The sequence below is a fragment of the Lynx rufus genome, unplaced genomic scaffold (assembly GCF_022079265.1).
Source record: "Lynx rufus isolate CCGP_SWC_20201006 ecotype Redwood Valley unplaced genomic scaffold, mLynRuf1.p SCAF_3, whole genome shotgun sequence".
Lineage (NCBI taxonomy): Eukaryota > Metazoa > Chordata > Mammalia > Carnivora > Felidae > Lynx > Lynx rufus.
Window position 1 is genome coordinate 63,292,733 of NW_025814845.1, and position 13,626 is coordinate 63,306,358.

The 13,626-nt window shown below is 41.5% G+C and overlaps 1 protein-coding gene across 2 annotated transcripts in view; it reads right to left on the reverse strand.

The window, feature by feature from the left end:
* Positions 1-13,626, reverse strand: part of PRKG2 (protein kinase cGMP-dependent 2) — a 92,213-nt gene that overhangs the window by 1,820 nt on the left and 76,767 nt on the right. For both annotated transcript variants that reach the window (XM_047091930.1, XM_047091929.1), the window contains exons 15-17: positions 9,999-10,121; positions 8,759-8,821; positions 1,071-1,137 (exon numbers count right to left, since the gene is read on the reverse strand). In XM_047091930.1, coding sequence (XP_046947886.1) covers positions 1,071-1,137; positions 8,759-8,821; positions 9,999-10,121 — 253 coding nt within the window. The remainder of the gene's footprint in view (positions 1-1,070; positions 1,138-8,758; positions 8,822-9,998; positions 10,122-13,626) is intronic.

Sequence of the window (13,626 nt, forward strand, 5' to 3'; positions counted from 1 at the left end):
TATTTTTTTACTTTGAGAGACAGAGACAGAGACAGAGAGAGAGAGAGAGAGAGAGAGAGAAAGAGCATAAGGTGGGGTGGGGGGGAGAGGGGAAGAAATAGAGAATCCCAAGCTGGTTCTGAGCTGTCAGCGCAGAGCCCAAGGTGGGGCTCCATCTCAGGAACCATGAGATCATGACCTGAGCCAAAATCAAGAGTCAGATGTTTAACCCACTGAGCCACCCAGGAGCCCCGCTGTCTGTATTTTTTAAGTGGCTGATGGGCATCAAATCTCACTGGTATTTAGATCACATTGCATATATTTAAAGGAGGAATGTTTTACTTCAAAATGTCAATATTTACAACAAACTAGAAATCACATCCTTCACAATAATTTAAGCATGTGATGAAAACACTGAGATGTCAATCTAAAAATGTACGAGGGAGTCACAGATCTTTAAAATTCCAGTAACGAGAACACTGCATAGAGTCTGTAGGGTGTTGACCTAGATCATTCCTGAGTCATTCTTCCCCTTGCAAGTTAGCAGATGATCTGCTTTCTCTAGAGCTGGGCTGTCCAACCAGCAACAGGTGGTGACTGAGCACGTGAAAGGTGGCTAGTTCAAAGTGAGATTGCTGTAACTGTAAAATCCACTTGGGATTTCAAAAACAGTATGGAAAAATGAACATGACATCTCATTAAAATTTTATATCGATGACACATCAAAACGGCAAGTTTTTAATACGCTGTAGTGATTAAAATTAATTTCACCCGTTTCATTTTCCTATGGCTAACTAGAAAATTTTAAATAATACGTATGATTCATATTATATACTTCTAGAGCCCTTTGTCAGTCTGACCAACACCAACGACATGGGGACTTAGATTTATATGTAACTGGTTCCTGAGAATTGAGCTAATCGCCATCAAATAAGAAATGCTATTTAGTCCCTATAATCACAACTGCTGTGACATTTTCACTGACTTTTAAAAACCGATTAAAAAATCTAAACTGTGGCACACACAAAGACACCCATATTCTGCTTATAAAAACAGAAACTAGAACAAATGGAGTAGAGTAGATACCATACCTCTCTTTGTAAAGGTGATGGAAGGTTCCGCGCTTTCAGTCCCTCCCAATTAAAACCATTTAACCACCTGAGAAGTAAAAACAGTACAGAGGAATATTACTCGCCAGATCAACTCTTAACACATCAAGGTGTCTGTCAGTCCATTCTGTTGCCCTCTCCCCACCCACGACAGTGCAGCTGCAAGTGGCCGGTGGAAAAATGCATGTCTGTCTGGTTGTCTGCTGTCACATTAAATCCATGCCCACTAACCTCAAGGGGGCAGTTAATGCTGCCCAGCAATTGGTCTAGATTTCCCTGTTGTCCCACCCATTGTCACACTCCCCTAGACTCATAATTCATACTTGGTCCTCCCTCCTCAAACTTCCAGAAACCTTCCCCACCTCCATCCTCACTCCCAAATGGTGACCTGGCTTCCTGTTTCACTGAAAAAAACTGAGTTGCTACAATCCCCTACCAGCATATCTGCCTGCCTGCCCACATCCGTGTGCTTGCATCCCTGGTGCACCAGGGTTAACTCGGTAAGCTCAGCTCAGCTCCTCCACCGGGTACTTGATCTGGAGACGTCTCTATTCAGAGACATGTATCTGCCATTGTCCTCTCTCTTGAATCTTTAATGTCTACCTGCTAGATCGTTCCCATCAGTATGGGGGCATTTTATTTCTTCCAACCACAAAAACACCTTCCCTTTGTTTTTAAATTTTATTTATTTATTTTGAGACAGAGAGAGAGAGAGAGAGACAGAGAGAGCACAGGAGGGGCAGAGAGAGAGAGAGAGAGAGAGAGAAATAGAGAGAGAGTCCTAAGCAGGCTCCACACTGTCAGCATAGAGCCCAACGTGGGGCTCAAACTCACGAATCCTGAAATAATGACCTGAGCCAATATCAAGAGTCAGACGCTTAACCAACTGAGCCACCCAGGCACCCCCAAAATGCCCTCCCTTGACCTGAGTGCCCATCCAACTTTCACTTTATTTTTCTCCCCCCACCACAGGAAAACTCCTTGGAAGAATGATCTAATCCCTCTACTTACCAATATTCTCCTGACTGCACCTGTATTTCTCCTGAATGCAATCAGCATTCACCCCCTTCACTCCTGTGAAGTCTTCAAATCTCAGTTTTTGTCTTACTTAACCTATGAGCATTTGCCATGGTTCATCACTCAGGCTTCCTGAAATACTGTTTTCACTTGGCTTCCAAGACATGTTATTCTCCTACCTTTTTGGGTGCTGTAGCTCCTTTCCCACTGCTATTTCCAAAGGAAATTGGTATGCTTCAGGGCTCAGTCCTTGAACCTTCTTTTTTCAACTACCCTCATTTCCTGGGTAAACTCATTCAGTCTTATAGCTTTGGATAGCATTTATACACTGGTTAACCATTTCTATTTCCAATCAAGAGCTCTCCATTGCTTCCCAGGCTAATAGTTACAGCTGCTATTCCCCATCTCCTAAGTAGGTGTCTAACCTGCATCGAGCATGTAGCAGGCCCACACTGGAGGTCCAAATGTTCCCCCAACGAGCTGGCCTCAACTCTTCCAGTTGCTCCAACCAAAGACCTTGGAGTTATCCTTTCTCTCATCTCTACCTCAGTCCAAATGCAAATCTTGTCAGTGTTACCTTCAAAATCTATCTGAATTCAGAATGTGAAAAATTCTCATCACCTTCACTCTACCAGCATGGGCCAAGCCACTACTATTCCTCACCTGTATTATTGCAATAACTTCCCAAGAGGTCTTTCTGCTTTTGTCCACAGGAAATCACTGAGCAGCAAGTGTGATCATTTAAAACATAAGTCAGATCACGTCAGACCTTTGTTCAACACCCCCCCTCCAATGCTTCCCACTTTGCTCAGTGTGAAAGGCCAAGATTTCACTGTAACCCCTAAGGCCTTGCACACCACCCTTTCCACCACCACCCCATACCCCACCTCACCACCGTCCTACTTTCCTTCCTCTCTTCTTCCTCGTTCTTCCAACAAGGCAGAGATGCTCCCACTTGCAGACCTTTGCACTCAAAGCTAGATGGTTCTCTCCCCAGATTTGCATGTGGTTTGTTCCCTCAATACTGTCAGGTCTTTTCTCAAAGATCATTTTCTTGGTGAGGTCTTCTTTGACCATCCAATGTAACATCTCACTTCCATACCCCCCCACCCCACTTCTTATCCTCCTTCCTGCTTTAGTTCTCTGCTATTTGATGTATCTGCCATATACTTTACTTAGTTATCCTGTTCATCCTATCTTCCCCGCTAGAATGCTAGCTCCATGAGGACAAGAATTTTCATCTGTTTGCTTTCCTTCTGTGTCCCTGACACTAGGAGCAAGACTAGTCATCAAACCAGGCTCAATAAATGTTTGTTTGTTTGTTTTTTTAATTTTTTTTCAACGTTTATTTATTTTTGGGACAGAGAGAGACAGAGCATGAACGGGGGAGGGGCAGAGAGAGAGGGAGACACAGAATCGGAAACAGGCTCCAGGCTCTGAGCCATCAGCCCAGATCCTGACGCGGGGCTCGAACTCCCGGACCGCGAGATCGTGACCTGGCTGAAGTTGGACGCTTGCCGACTGCGCCACCCAGGCGCCCCAATAAATGTTTGTTGAATAACTGAATGACTCTTCAAGAGAAGACACTTATGCATAACCTCTTCCTATCATGTCTTAGAATATCATTCCACCTTGGTGGTGCTCTTGGTGATTTGTATACAAAAAGCTCCAAGATAAAAAGGTATTTTACAATAATCTGTAATGAGGTTAAGCTGATAGCCAGATGAAGTTTCTTTTTATTTATTGCTTCCACATCATTAATCTAAAAATAAAATTATCTGGGGGTGCCTGGGTGGCTCAGTCAGTTAAGTGTACAACTTTGGCTCAGGTCATGATCTCATGGTTCATGAGTTCGAGCCCTGCATCAGGCTCTGTGCTGTCAGCCTCCCTCTCCAGATCCTCTGCCTCCCTCTCACTCTTCCCCTCCCCTGCTTTTGCTCTCTCCCAATCTCTCTTTCTCAAAAGTAAATAAAAACATTTAAAAAAAAAAAAAGAAGAAAATAAATAAATAAATAAATAAATAAATAAATAAATGTAATGATCTGGTCTTTAGGACACATATCAAACTTGGTGGGTTGGAAATGCAACAGTAGAAGTAAGGAGGCCTTGCTTCTCTTGGATGTAAATAATGTATCCTGTCTCTCGGAATCTTATAAGGAACATGTAATAATACTCTTCTATACCCACTGATCTTTTCTATTGAAAAGCTCGCCAGCACAATTTATGGAAAATCAGTTTGGTCCCAGGCATCAAAAACAAACAAACAAACAAACAAACAAACAAACAAAGGTCCTGCTTTTAGGATATTTATATTTTTACAGGAGTTTACAAGGAAATAAACAAAACAAATAAACAATACTAATACTTAATTTCAGATACTAGTAAGTACTAGGAAGATAAAAGGGAATAACATGGTGGGGGGTGACTGAGATAGGACGTTAGGACCGGCTGGAATGAAGAGAGGGGAGATCCATGGGAAAACTCGTGGCAAGGCCCTAAATGAAAGGAAGTGACGGAAATGAGCTGAAGGGTGGTGAATGGAGAGGAAACTAGAACAAAAAATAAGGTATCTGAGAATTGGCCAGAGGCCAGGCCACGTAAGCCTTGTAGAACATAGTATGGAATCAGGATTTTATGCTTAATGGGAAGCCATTAGAAAGTTCTAAGCAAGGGGCACCTGGATGGCCCAGTCAGTGAAGCGTCCGACTCTTGATCTTGGCTCAGGTCATGATCTCATGGTTTGTGAGTTTCGGCCCTGCATCAGGCCCCATGCACCGACAGTACAGAGCCTGCCTGGGATTCTCTCTCTACCTCTCTCTCTGCTCCCGATCCCCACTTGCTTTCTCTCTCAGAATAAATTAAAAAAGCAAACTTAATAAAATGTGTCAAATCGAAGTAGGAAGAGGAAAAAAGTCACTCTCAGTGACATCACACTGTCAGTGAGAAGCCTGCTTGGGATTCTCTTGCTCCTTTACTCTATGTCACTCCCCCGCTCGTGCCTCTCTCTGTCTCTCTCTCTCTCTCTCTCTGAATAAATAAACTTAAAAAAAGATTTAAAAAAGGAAGAAGAAAATAAAGAAAGTTCTAAGGAAATGACGGAATCTAAGCACACTTCCAAAGGATAATTCTGGCTGCTGTGTGGAGCATGACCACAGGGGGCCGTGATGCGGCAGGGCCTTGGTAGAGATGGGAGGCTGAAGGCTGGGTGATTTTGGGAGGCTGTCCCACTCCTGTCTGTGAGCCACGCCAGAAGTTATGTTGTTCCATCTTTTTTTTTTAATGTTCATTTATTTATTTTTCAGTGAGAGAGAATGTGAACTGGGGAGGGGCAGAGATGGAGGGAGACAGAGAATCCCAAGCAGGCTTCACTGACAGCACAGAGCCTGACACGGGGCTAGAACTCACAAATGGTGAGATCATGACCTGAGCCAAAATCAAGAGTGGGATGTTTAACTGACTAAGCCACCCAGGCTCCCTACACTCTTCCATCTTTTCTAATCTCTTCCCACCCCTGGAGTTGGTCTTCATTCAGTCTCTGGCTTCCCCATTCCAAGTCTAAGCTTAGCAAGACAAAAAGTACTATAAACAGAGGGAAGGCTCTAGTACATTCCATTTCAGATGGCATTCTTAACCAAAAGGGCCATTTTAGTGAAAGCTGTTGAGACACTAATCAAAGAGTGAAAGTCAGACAGCAGCCCCAACTGTATGGCTTCCTCTGTTCTTGCTACAAAACCACAGAAGTCCTCTCCCTGATCCACCCATCAGCTTCTTTGCATAGACTGAGGCTCCATTTTTAGGGATTTCTAGGTGCACAGTTATGTGGATTCTTTTCTTTTGCCACCAGATATCGCCACAATTTCTTTTAACATATTTTACAGTGCTCTCTACCCAGAAGCTACTCCATAAATATTAATAAAAATCACTGCTGTTACTCTACCGAATCAAAGAGCCTATACATTCTTCGCTGAGTACTTGTTACAATTTGACTTATGGCAATATTTACTTAACATGAGTGGCCATTCACTTAACACTTGGCCTTTTGACACCAACCACATTTTAAGTAATGCCAGTGCCAGCATGCATTCATGTGGGAAAAATATTCACCAAAAAAATATTAGCAGCAATGGCACATAAATTGCTTCTTCATTTTTAGAAGCCCTGTAGAAGCTATTCTTTGAAAGTAATTTTAGTGGCTAGACCTATTAAGGGTAACATTAAGATACCTGAAACAAATTATTCCCCTATCTAGCAGGAAAGATTTAATTGCACCCTACAAATATATTATCCCTCTTTTCAGATAGGTGTTGGGAGACGTGATCGGTGCCTAGTTTATAAGTTAGCTCAGAAATAGGGGAGGGAGGCGCTCTGATTATTTTTAGTTCAGGTGACAACTCAGAATGGACAACCAACAACAGGCCATGTTAAACTGTATTGTTTTTAAATACAAACTTAAAATGAATGGTTCTCTAAGAAAAAAGCATATGTTTTACTTTAGAGAAGAGTGGGAAAATCTGATGGCAAATTTCAGAAAGATATTCTTTTTAAGTCCAAGAATATACTGAGTAGGGAAGCTCTAAGCCTTGGAGACATGTGGAAGGTTTTAGAACCCTCCTACTTGAAGGCAGGGAGAGATCTCTTTTTCAGGTCCCCCCTGCCTCAGCTTTGTATCATAAGAAGCACTACAAAAATCAGATGAAATGATGTCTTTGAGCTCCTGGGGCTCACTGAACGGCACTGTGTAAATTTGGTACATCTCATTACTGACCTCTATCTCATGTGCGGCACTCTGTACCCTAATGCGGCAAAGAACATCCTGCCTGTTAAGAAGAGTGGGTAAATTAATCCCCACAGGGAAGGAAATTCAAAATTCTTCATTACCACGCTGACGTGAGAAAAGCCTTTAGTATCAATTTGTATGTGCACCCAATCACAATTTGACAGCCACATTTAAATGAGCCTCAGGTAAATAAGAAATAAAAGATAAAACCAGAGCCTGTTAACCCAACCATCCCAGAGCAAAACTGAAGACGCTTCTTTAATGAGAGAAAGGAGGACAATAATACTGGAAGAATGACTTTAACTGACAGGACACTTGTTTGCCTAATATGAATAGTGGGCTTATGTGTCATTTTATAATGAGAACAGAAATTGTGATAACAGCATGGAGAAAGAAAGATAAATTGGAATCTAAGACAAATAAGGAGCTTGACACTGAGGGCAATCCAAAGGATCACAAAGAACAATAAAATACCAAAAGCATTTTGATGTCTCTAAATGCGCAGAGGAGTCTGTATCATCCTCCCTCCCTCCTAACACACCCTTAAGGCAAGGCCCAATATGAATTTACAATGTTGAATACATGGCTTTATTTCAAGTAAGTTCATGAATAGATGGAGCAGGGCTGGCAGCAGGGGATTTTTTTTTTTTTTTTTTGAAGCTGCACCACTACTGTTAAAGCAAAATGAATAGTGTTTCTATTCAGAAGCTTCTCTCCCTTTATTTCCATGCTGCATTTATATGCCTCTGCTTCTTCAGTACAAAAAAAAAAAAAAAAAAATCCAGATAGGAATGAAATACTGAGAGGTGTTTTCATTTCTGAACAGAAAACACTTTAGCGGGTTCACACGTTTTCAATGATGAAATTCTCAAATTTAGTTTTTCTTTTATCAATAGTACTATCAACAGGCGATATTTTATATCTGTATACCATGAGGAAAATTAAAACATCTTGAGGACTGCAGGATTTAGCTAGGCATCAATTTAAAAAAAAATCTGGGGGCACATGGGTGGCTCAGTCAGTTGAGCGTTTGACTCTTGATTTCAGTTCAGGTTATGATCCCAGGGTCATGGAATTGAGCCCCAAATGGGGCTCCACGCTAAGCACAGAGACTGCTTAAGATTCTCTCTCTCTCTGTCTCTCTCTCTCTTCTTTCTCTCTTTCTCTGTCTCCCTCTGCCCTCTCCCCTGCTTGCGTTCTCTCTCTAAAAAAAAAAAAAAATCTGAAAGGCTTTAACTCCTCATATGCAACCACATCAAAGAGGATAACTCATGCAAGTCACCAATGGTTCTAAAGACCAGCTTTAGAAATCCACAGAGCCAAAGAGATGCATATTAGATTATTGTATAAGGCTAAAACACTGTTTGAGGTTTTGTGGAAATCAATGTACTTTACCCCAAAAGTGAAATACAACACTAGGCTTCAAAATTTGGAGAGCTAGTCAGAGGAAAATTATATTTAAAATAAATACATATTATTACTAAAACTAAAAAAGAACACTATTTAACAGTTGATTTCTCTTTAATATTGACAACAGAGACTATATTGTACTTTACTCATAAATCAAAGGTCAAAATTAAAAATTAATTCGTCTATAGAATCCAAGTTGATACTAAAAAATAAGAATAGCAGTGTATAAAAAGCTAAGTCACTATAACTTAAAGACGTGATTCACATTCTTGATGTGAATTTCCAACAGTAAAGAAATGAGACTGATTATTGTAACTGCACTAGTAAAACACAAATTAAAAAGAAAACCACCAAAAAGGAGAAACTGAGCATCCGTAAAGGGACCCTTGTGACCTACTGAGAGAAGCTTCATTTTTTTTCTATAAATTTCTTTTTTTTTTTTTCTGGCAGAGAATTAGCTACGTACCTGTGTCTCTTAATGTCATTGATTCCATTCTTCAGATTTCCAAGTCTCTCCGTTGGATTTTGCCTAAAAAAAAAAAAAAATTGTTTTTTGAAAAGGCAATTTATAGTAATTATGCCTCAGTGAATTTTAAATTAAAATTTAACATTTTTTATATATATATTTGTTCATTCATTATTCAACAATATCCACAGACCAGGCAGCTGAGTAAAGGGAGATGAAAACCACACGCCCCTTTCTGGCATGTGTGTATGTATATAGACGTACATACCCCAGTGCTTTAAATGAGCTATGAATAAATGCTTAAAAGAACAGGAGGATGCTATCTTACCAACTTTGCTAAGAAACCAGAGAAAGCTTTCAAGAATCATTTACATCTGAGCTGGAATCTTAGAAACATGCAGAAATTTGTCAGCAGCCCACAGTTAGGTTTCACATCCTAAATTTACTCAATGGTAATGATTAAAAAAAAAAAGTTCAAATATGAAAAAAAAAGAAAACAGTGACAAAATAAAGTTAAAACACAAAGTCCAGAAGTCTTCTGTTCTCCAATAAATTATTTTTAAGGGTAAACAGAAATTTAGAATAATTTAAAATAAGGCTAGAGAAGTATTGTTTTTTTTTTGTTTTTTTTTTTTAATTTTTTTTCAACGTTTATTTATTTTTGGGACAGAGAGAGACAGAGCATGAACGGGGGAGGGGCAGAGAGAGAGGGAGACACAGAATCGGAAACAGGCTCCAGGCTCTGAGCCATCAGCCCAGAGCCTGACGCGGGGCTCGAACTCACGGACCGTGAGATCGTGACCTGGCTGAAGTCGGACGCTTAACCGACTGCGCCACCCAGGCGCCCCGAGAAGTACTGTTTTTTAAAATGAAGGCTGAGAGGGCTTTTAGGAACATTTGATCATCACCACTGATTTTCTCTCAAAATAACAAGGTGGTAAGTTGATAATCCTTTATTAAACTTAGGTTCATTTTGCCCTCTAACAGATAAAGGCGATTCTCAAAGATGAGCTGAAAAATGTGGATCTCTTTTAAACTGTAAGTAGGTACTATGATTCTGAAACATGAAGTAAACTCAAATTCCCAGTACAAAACAGAAAATGACTTTCTTTAAATATGATTTAGCTACATAGAAAAGTACAAAAAGTAAACCTATACCTAATTTTAAAATGCATGGAAACAGAAATGAGAACACTTCACACCTTCCCCAGGAACTAGGGCTTTTAATTTTCATTCTCACCTGCAAAGCCTGCGAATCAAATCCTCAGGCCTTCTTGTTATCTTTCTGGGAAAATCCATTTTTTCAATTCCTTTGAGAATCAAATTGTAGGTCATCATTTGGTCAATCCCGGAAAAGGGAGGGCTGAAGAAAAGCCAAAACACGACACTAGGACCAACTTCTCAGATCCATTTACAACTGAGTTTCTTTTCTTTTCCTCCCTTCCACCCTCCCCCATTCTTTCTCCTTTGACATTGAATAAAAAGTATATGTATATATGCAGGAAAATAGTTTCATTAGTTTCACATCACTTAACAAATTACACACATACACAAGAGATAATTTGTCAGGTGGTGATGATAATCACTAAAAAGAAAAATAAAGGAGGAGACAGAGTGACAGAGAGAGGTGTGATTTTCTTAGACCCAGTGGATAGGAAAAGCCTCTTTCATAAGTTGACAATTGAGCGGCGGTATCAGTGGAGAGAGGGAGGAATGAGCCACACTTGTTATCTGCAGGCAAAAGACTGCAGGATAACAGGTACAAAGGCCGTGAGTTAGGCGGGACCTGGGATGTTCTGGGAACAGTGAGGGCAGGGTTGCTGGCAGAATGAGTAAGCAAGGAGGTGGGGAGTAGAAGAGATGGGGGCCGTATCATGTGAAGCTAGTGGATGATGGTAAGGGCCTAGGGATACGTTCTGAGTCAGATGATGGAGTTTACAGCAGTCAGAGTAAGCTTTAAAAAAAAAAAAAAAAGTGTCAAAAATGACCCGTGACAGCGCTGGTGGTAGGGGAAGTAAGGCCCAGTAGCCTGAACTAAGGATTGTAGAAGTGAAGGTGATGAGATGTGGTTGGATTCTGGATCTATTTAGATGGTAAAGCCAACAGGAATTGCTAATGGGGTGAGTGTGGTGTGTGGGAGAAAAAAAGGATTCAAGAATGATGCTAGTGTTTTGACCTATGGAATGGAGCTAGCGTTCACCAAGAGGAGAAAAGCTGGAGTGGGGGCCAGAGGTGGGGGTGCAGGGGTACAGAGCAGGTTATGAAATATCCAAATAGAGTTATGTTGTAGATGTCCAAATAGGCTAAGCAGGCAGCTGAATTTAGGAGTCTGGCATTCAGGAAACAGGTCAGAGCTGGAGGTATGATTCTGGGGCATCATCAGATGATATTTCCGGCTTGATGATACCAACTGAGGAGTGAGTAGACAGAAAAGGGATCAAGGACTGAAGCGGCCTGATGCTGAGAGGGCTGGAGGATGAGAAGGGTCCAGCAATGAAGACTGAGGTAGAGCCACCAGTGTGAGAAAAGAAATGAGAGAAAGGGAGGTCCCAGAAGCCACGTGAAGAGAATATTTCAAGGAAAGTGTTCCTGAGGTGAGTAAGAAAGCATTGAGAATTGGCCATTGAATTTGGATAACAGAAAAGCAAAGATGACTTTCATGAACTACCCTGCCAATATCTTGGACATGCTTGAGAACTTTTGCTGCTAAGAGTTCCCACTCTTAGTAATAAACCTGAAGTTAGGTTGGTGCACCAAGTGTGAAACAGAAGTCTGTGTTTTGCTTATAAAGAAAATGAGGGATGAAACAAAAGGTATCGCTATATTTTCAATACTTACATATTTACAGCTATGTTGTGTCTGTTGTGTTTTGGTTTGTTTCAGTTCTTTTCTCATTTTCATTTACCTTCTGACTCTAGGGTTCGGGTCACTTAAAATGAACATTTCTCTTGCCCTACCCTGAAAACTTTACAAAAATAATTTCTCAACTTCTTTTTGACAGCTCAAAGCCACTTTAGCAAATCCACATTATTGAGGTTCCCCTCTTCCTTATTCGCTCCCTTGATTTCCCTACTCCTTGCAGCCGTTTATTCCAGCTGATAAAGACTGAGATGTATATTCTCTAGTTACCTACAAGAACCACGTGTGTCTCTTAGAAATGCAGCTGGCAAATTTCTGAGGGATGAGGAACAAATTCTTGAGACAGAACTCCTTGTGTCCCAAGACTTTAAGAAACTTTCTCTCTGAATGACAGTCTGGACAATTTTCTCTTCTTTTCTTCAAAATCTTAAGCAACTAATATTGGAAAATGAATACAGATAATATAATCTTCTGTATCTGTGTGCTTAATGTATGTGGACACTGAGGTGACTATAGCCCACAGGTAATCTAACATTGGAATCTTTAGTGTAAAAGTTCAAGATTTTATGAAACTTGTTTTTTAATGTTTGTTTATTTTTGAGAGAGAGACAGAGAGAGAGGGAGAGAAAGAGTGTGAGTGGGGGAGGGGCAGAGAGAGAAGGAGCCACAGAACCCGAAGCAGGGTCCAGGCTCTGAGCTGTCAGTACAGAGCCCGATTTGGGGCTCAAATCCACAAACTATGAGATCATGACCTCAGCTGAAGTCGGATGCTCAACCAACTGAGCCACCCAGGTGCCCCTAAGAAACTCTTCTTAAAAAAATTTTTTTGGGGGGCGCCTGGGTGGCTTGGTCGGTTAAGCGTCCGACTTCGGCTCAGGTCATGATCTCACGGTCCGTGAGTTCGAGCCCCGCGTCGGGCTCTGCGCTGACCGCTCAGAGGCTGGAGCCTGTTTCAGATTCTGTGTCTCCCTCTCTCTCTGCCCCTCCCCTGTTCATGCTCTGTCTCTCTCTGTCCCAAAAATAAATAAATGTTAAAAAAAAATTAAAAAAAAATTTTTTTTGGGGGGGACGCCTGGGTGGCTCAGTCAGTTAAGTGTCTGACTTCAGCTCAGGTCATGATCTTGCGGTCCGTGAGTTCGAGTCCCACGTCGGGCTCTGTGCTGACAGTTCAGAGCCTGGAGCCTGTTTCAGATTCTGTGTCTCCCTCTCTCTCTGACCCTCCCCCATTCATGCTCTGTCTCTCCCTGTCTCAAAAATAAATAAACATAACGTTTATTTATTTTTGAGAGAGAGTGTGAGCTGAGAAGGGGCAGACAGAGAGGGAGACACAGAATCTAAAACAGGCTCCAGGCTCTGAGCTGTCAGCACAGAGCCCGACGTGGGGCTTGAACCCACAACCCATGAGATCATGACCTGAGCCGAAGTCTGGCACTCAACTGACTGAGCCACCCAGACGCCCCATATGAAACTCGTTAAGTATGTGTAGAGACGTGAATCCCCGTCAACAAACTCACTCCAGTATTTCCTATGTCACTCCATATGCAAATCCTCCCTGAATATAAGACTGACAACATTTGTTTATAAAAGTTTATAGGGATGATCGAAACAGTTTGAAACAGAGGCAGAAAATTGAACTGAATCATGTGTGTATGTCCATGCATTACATTAAAAACACATATGGAGGCACCTGGGTGGCTCAGTCCATTAAATGTCCAACTTCGGCTCAGGTCAGGATCTCACCATTCAGTTCGTGAGTTCCAGCCCTGCATCAGACTGGTTGCTGTCAGCACAGAGCCCACTTCAGATCCTCTGTCCCCTCCCCCTCTCCTTCTGCCCCTCCCCCTCCCCCATGCACATGCTCTCTCTCTCTCTCTCTCTCAAAAACAAATAGACATTAAAAAAATAGAAAAACATATGTATAAGGCATGGGCATGGAATGGAAAGTGTGTCACATTTAGGGTTAGAAGATCTGGGATCAAATCCCTGATATTAAGCAGGCAGCCATCGGT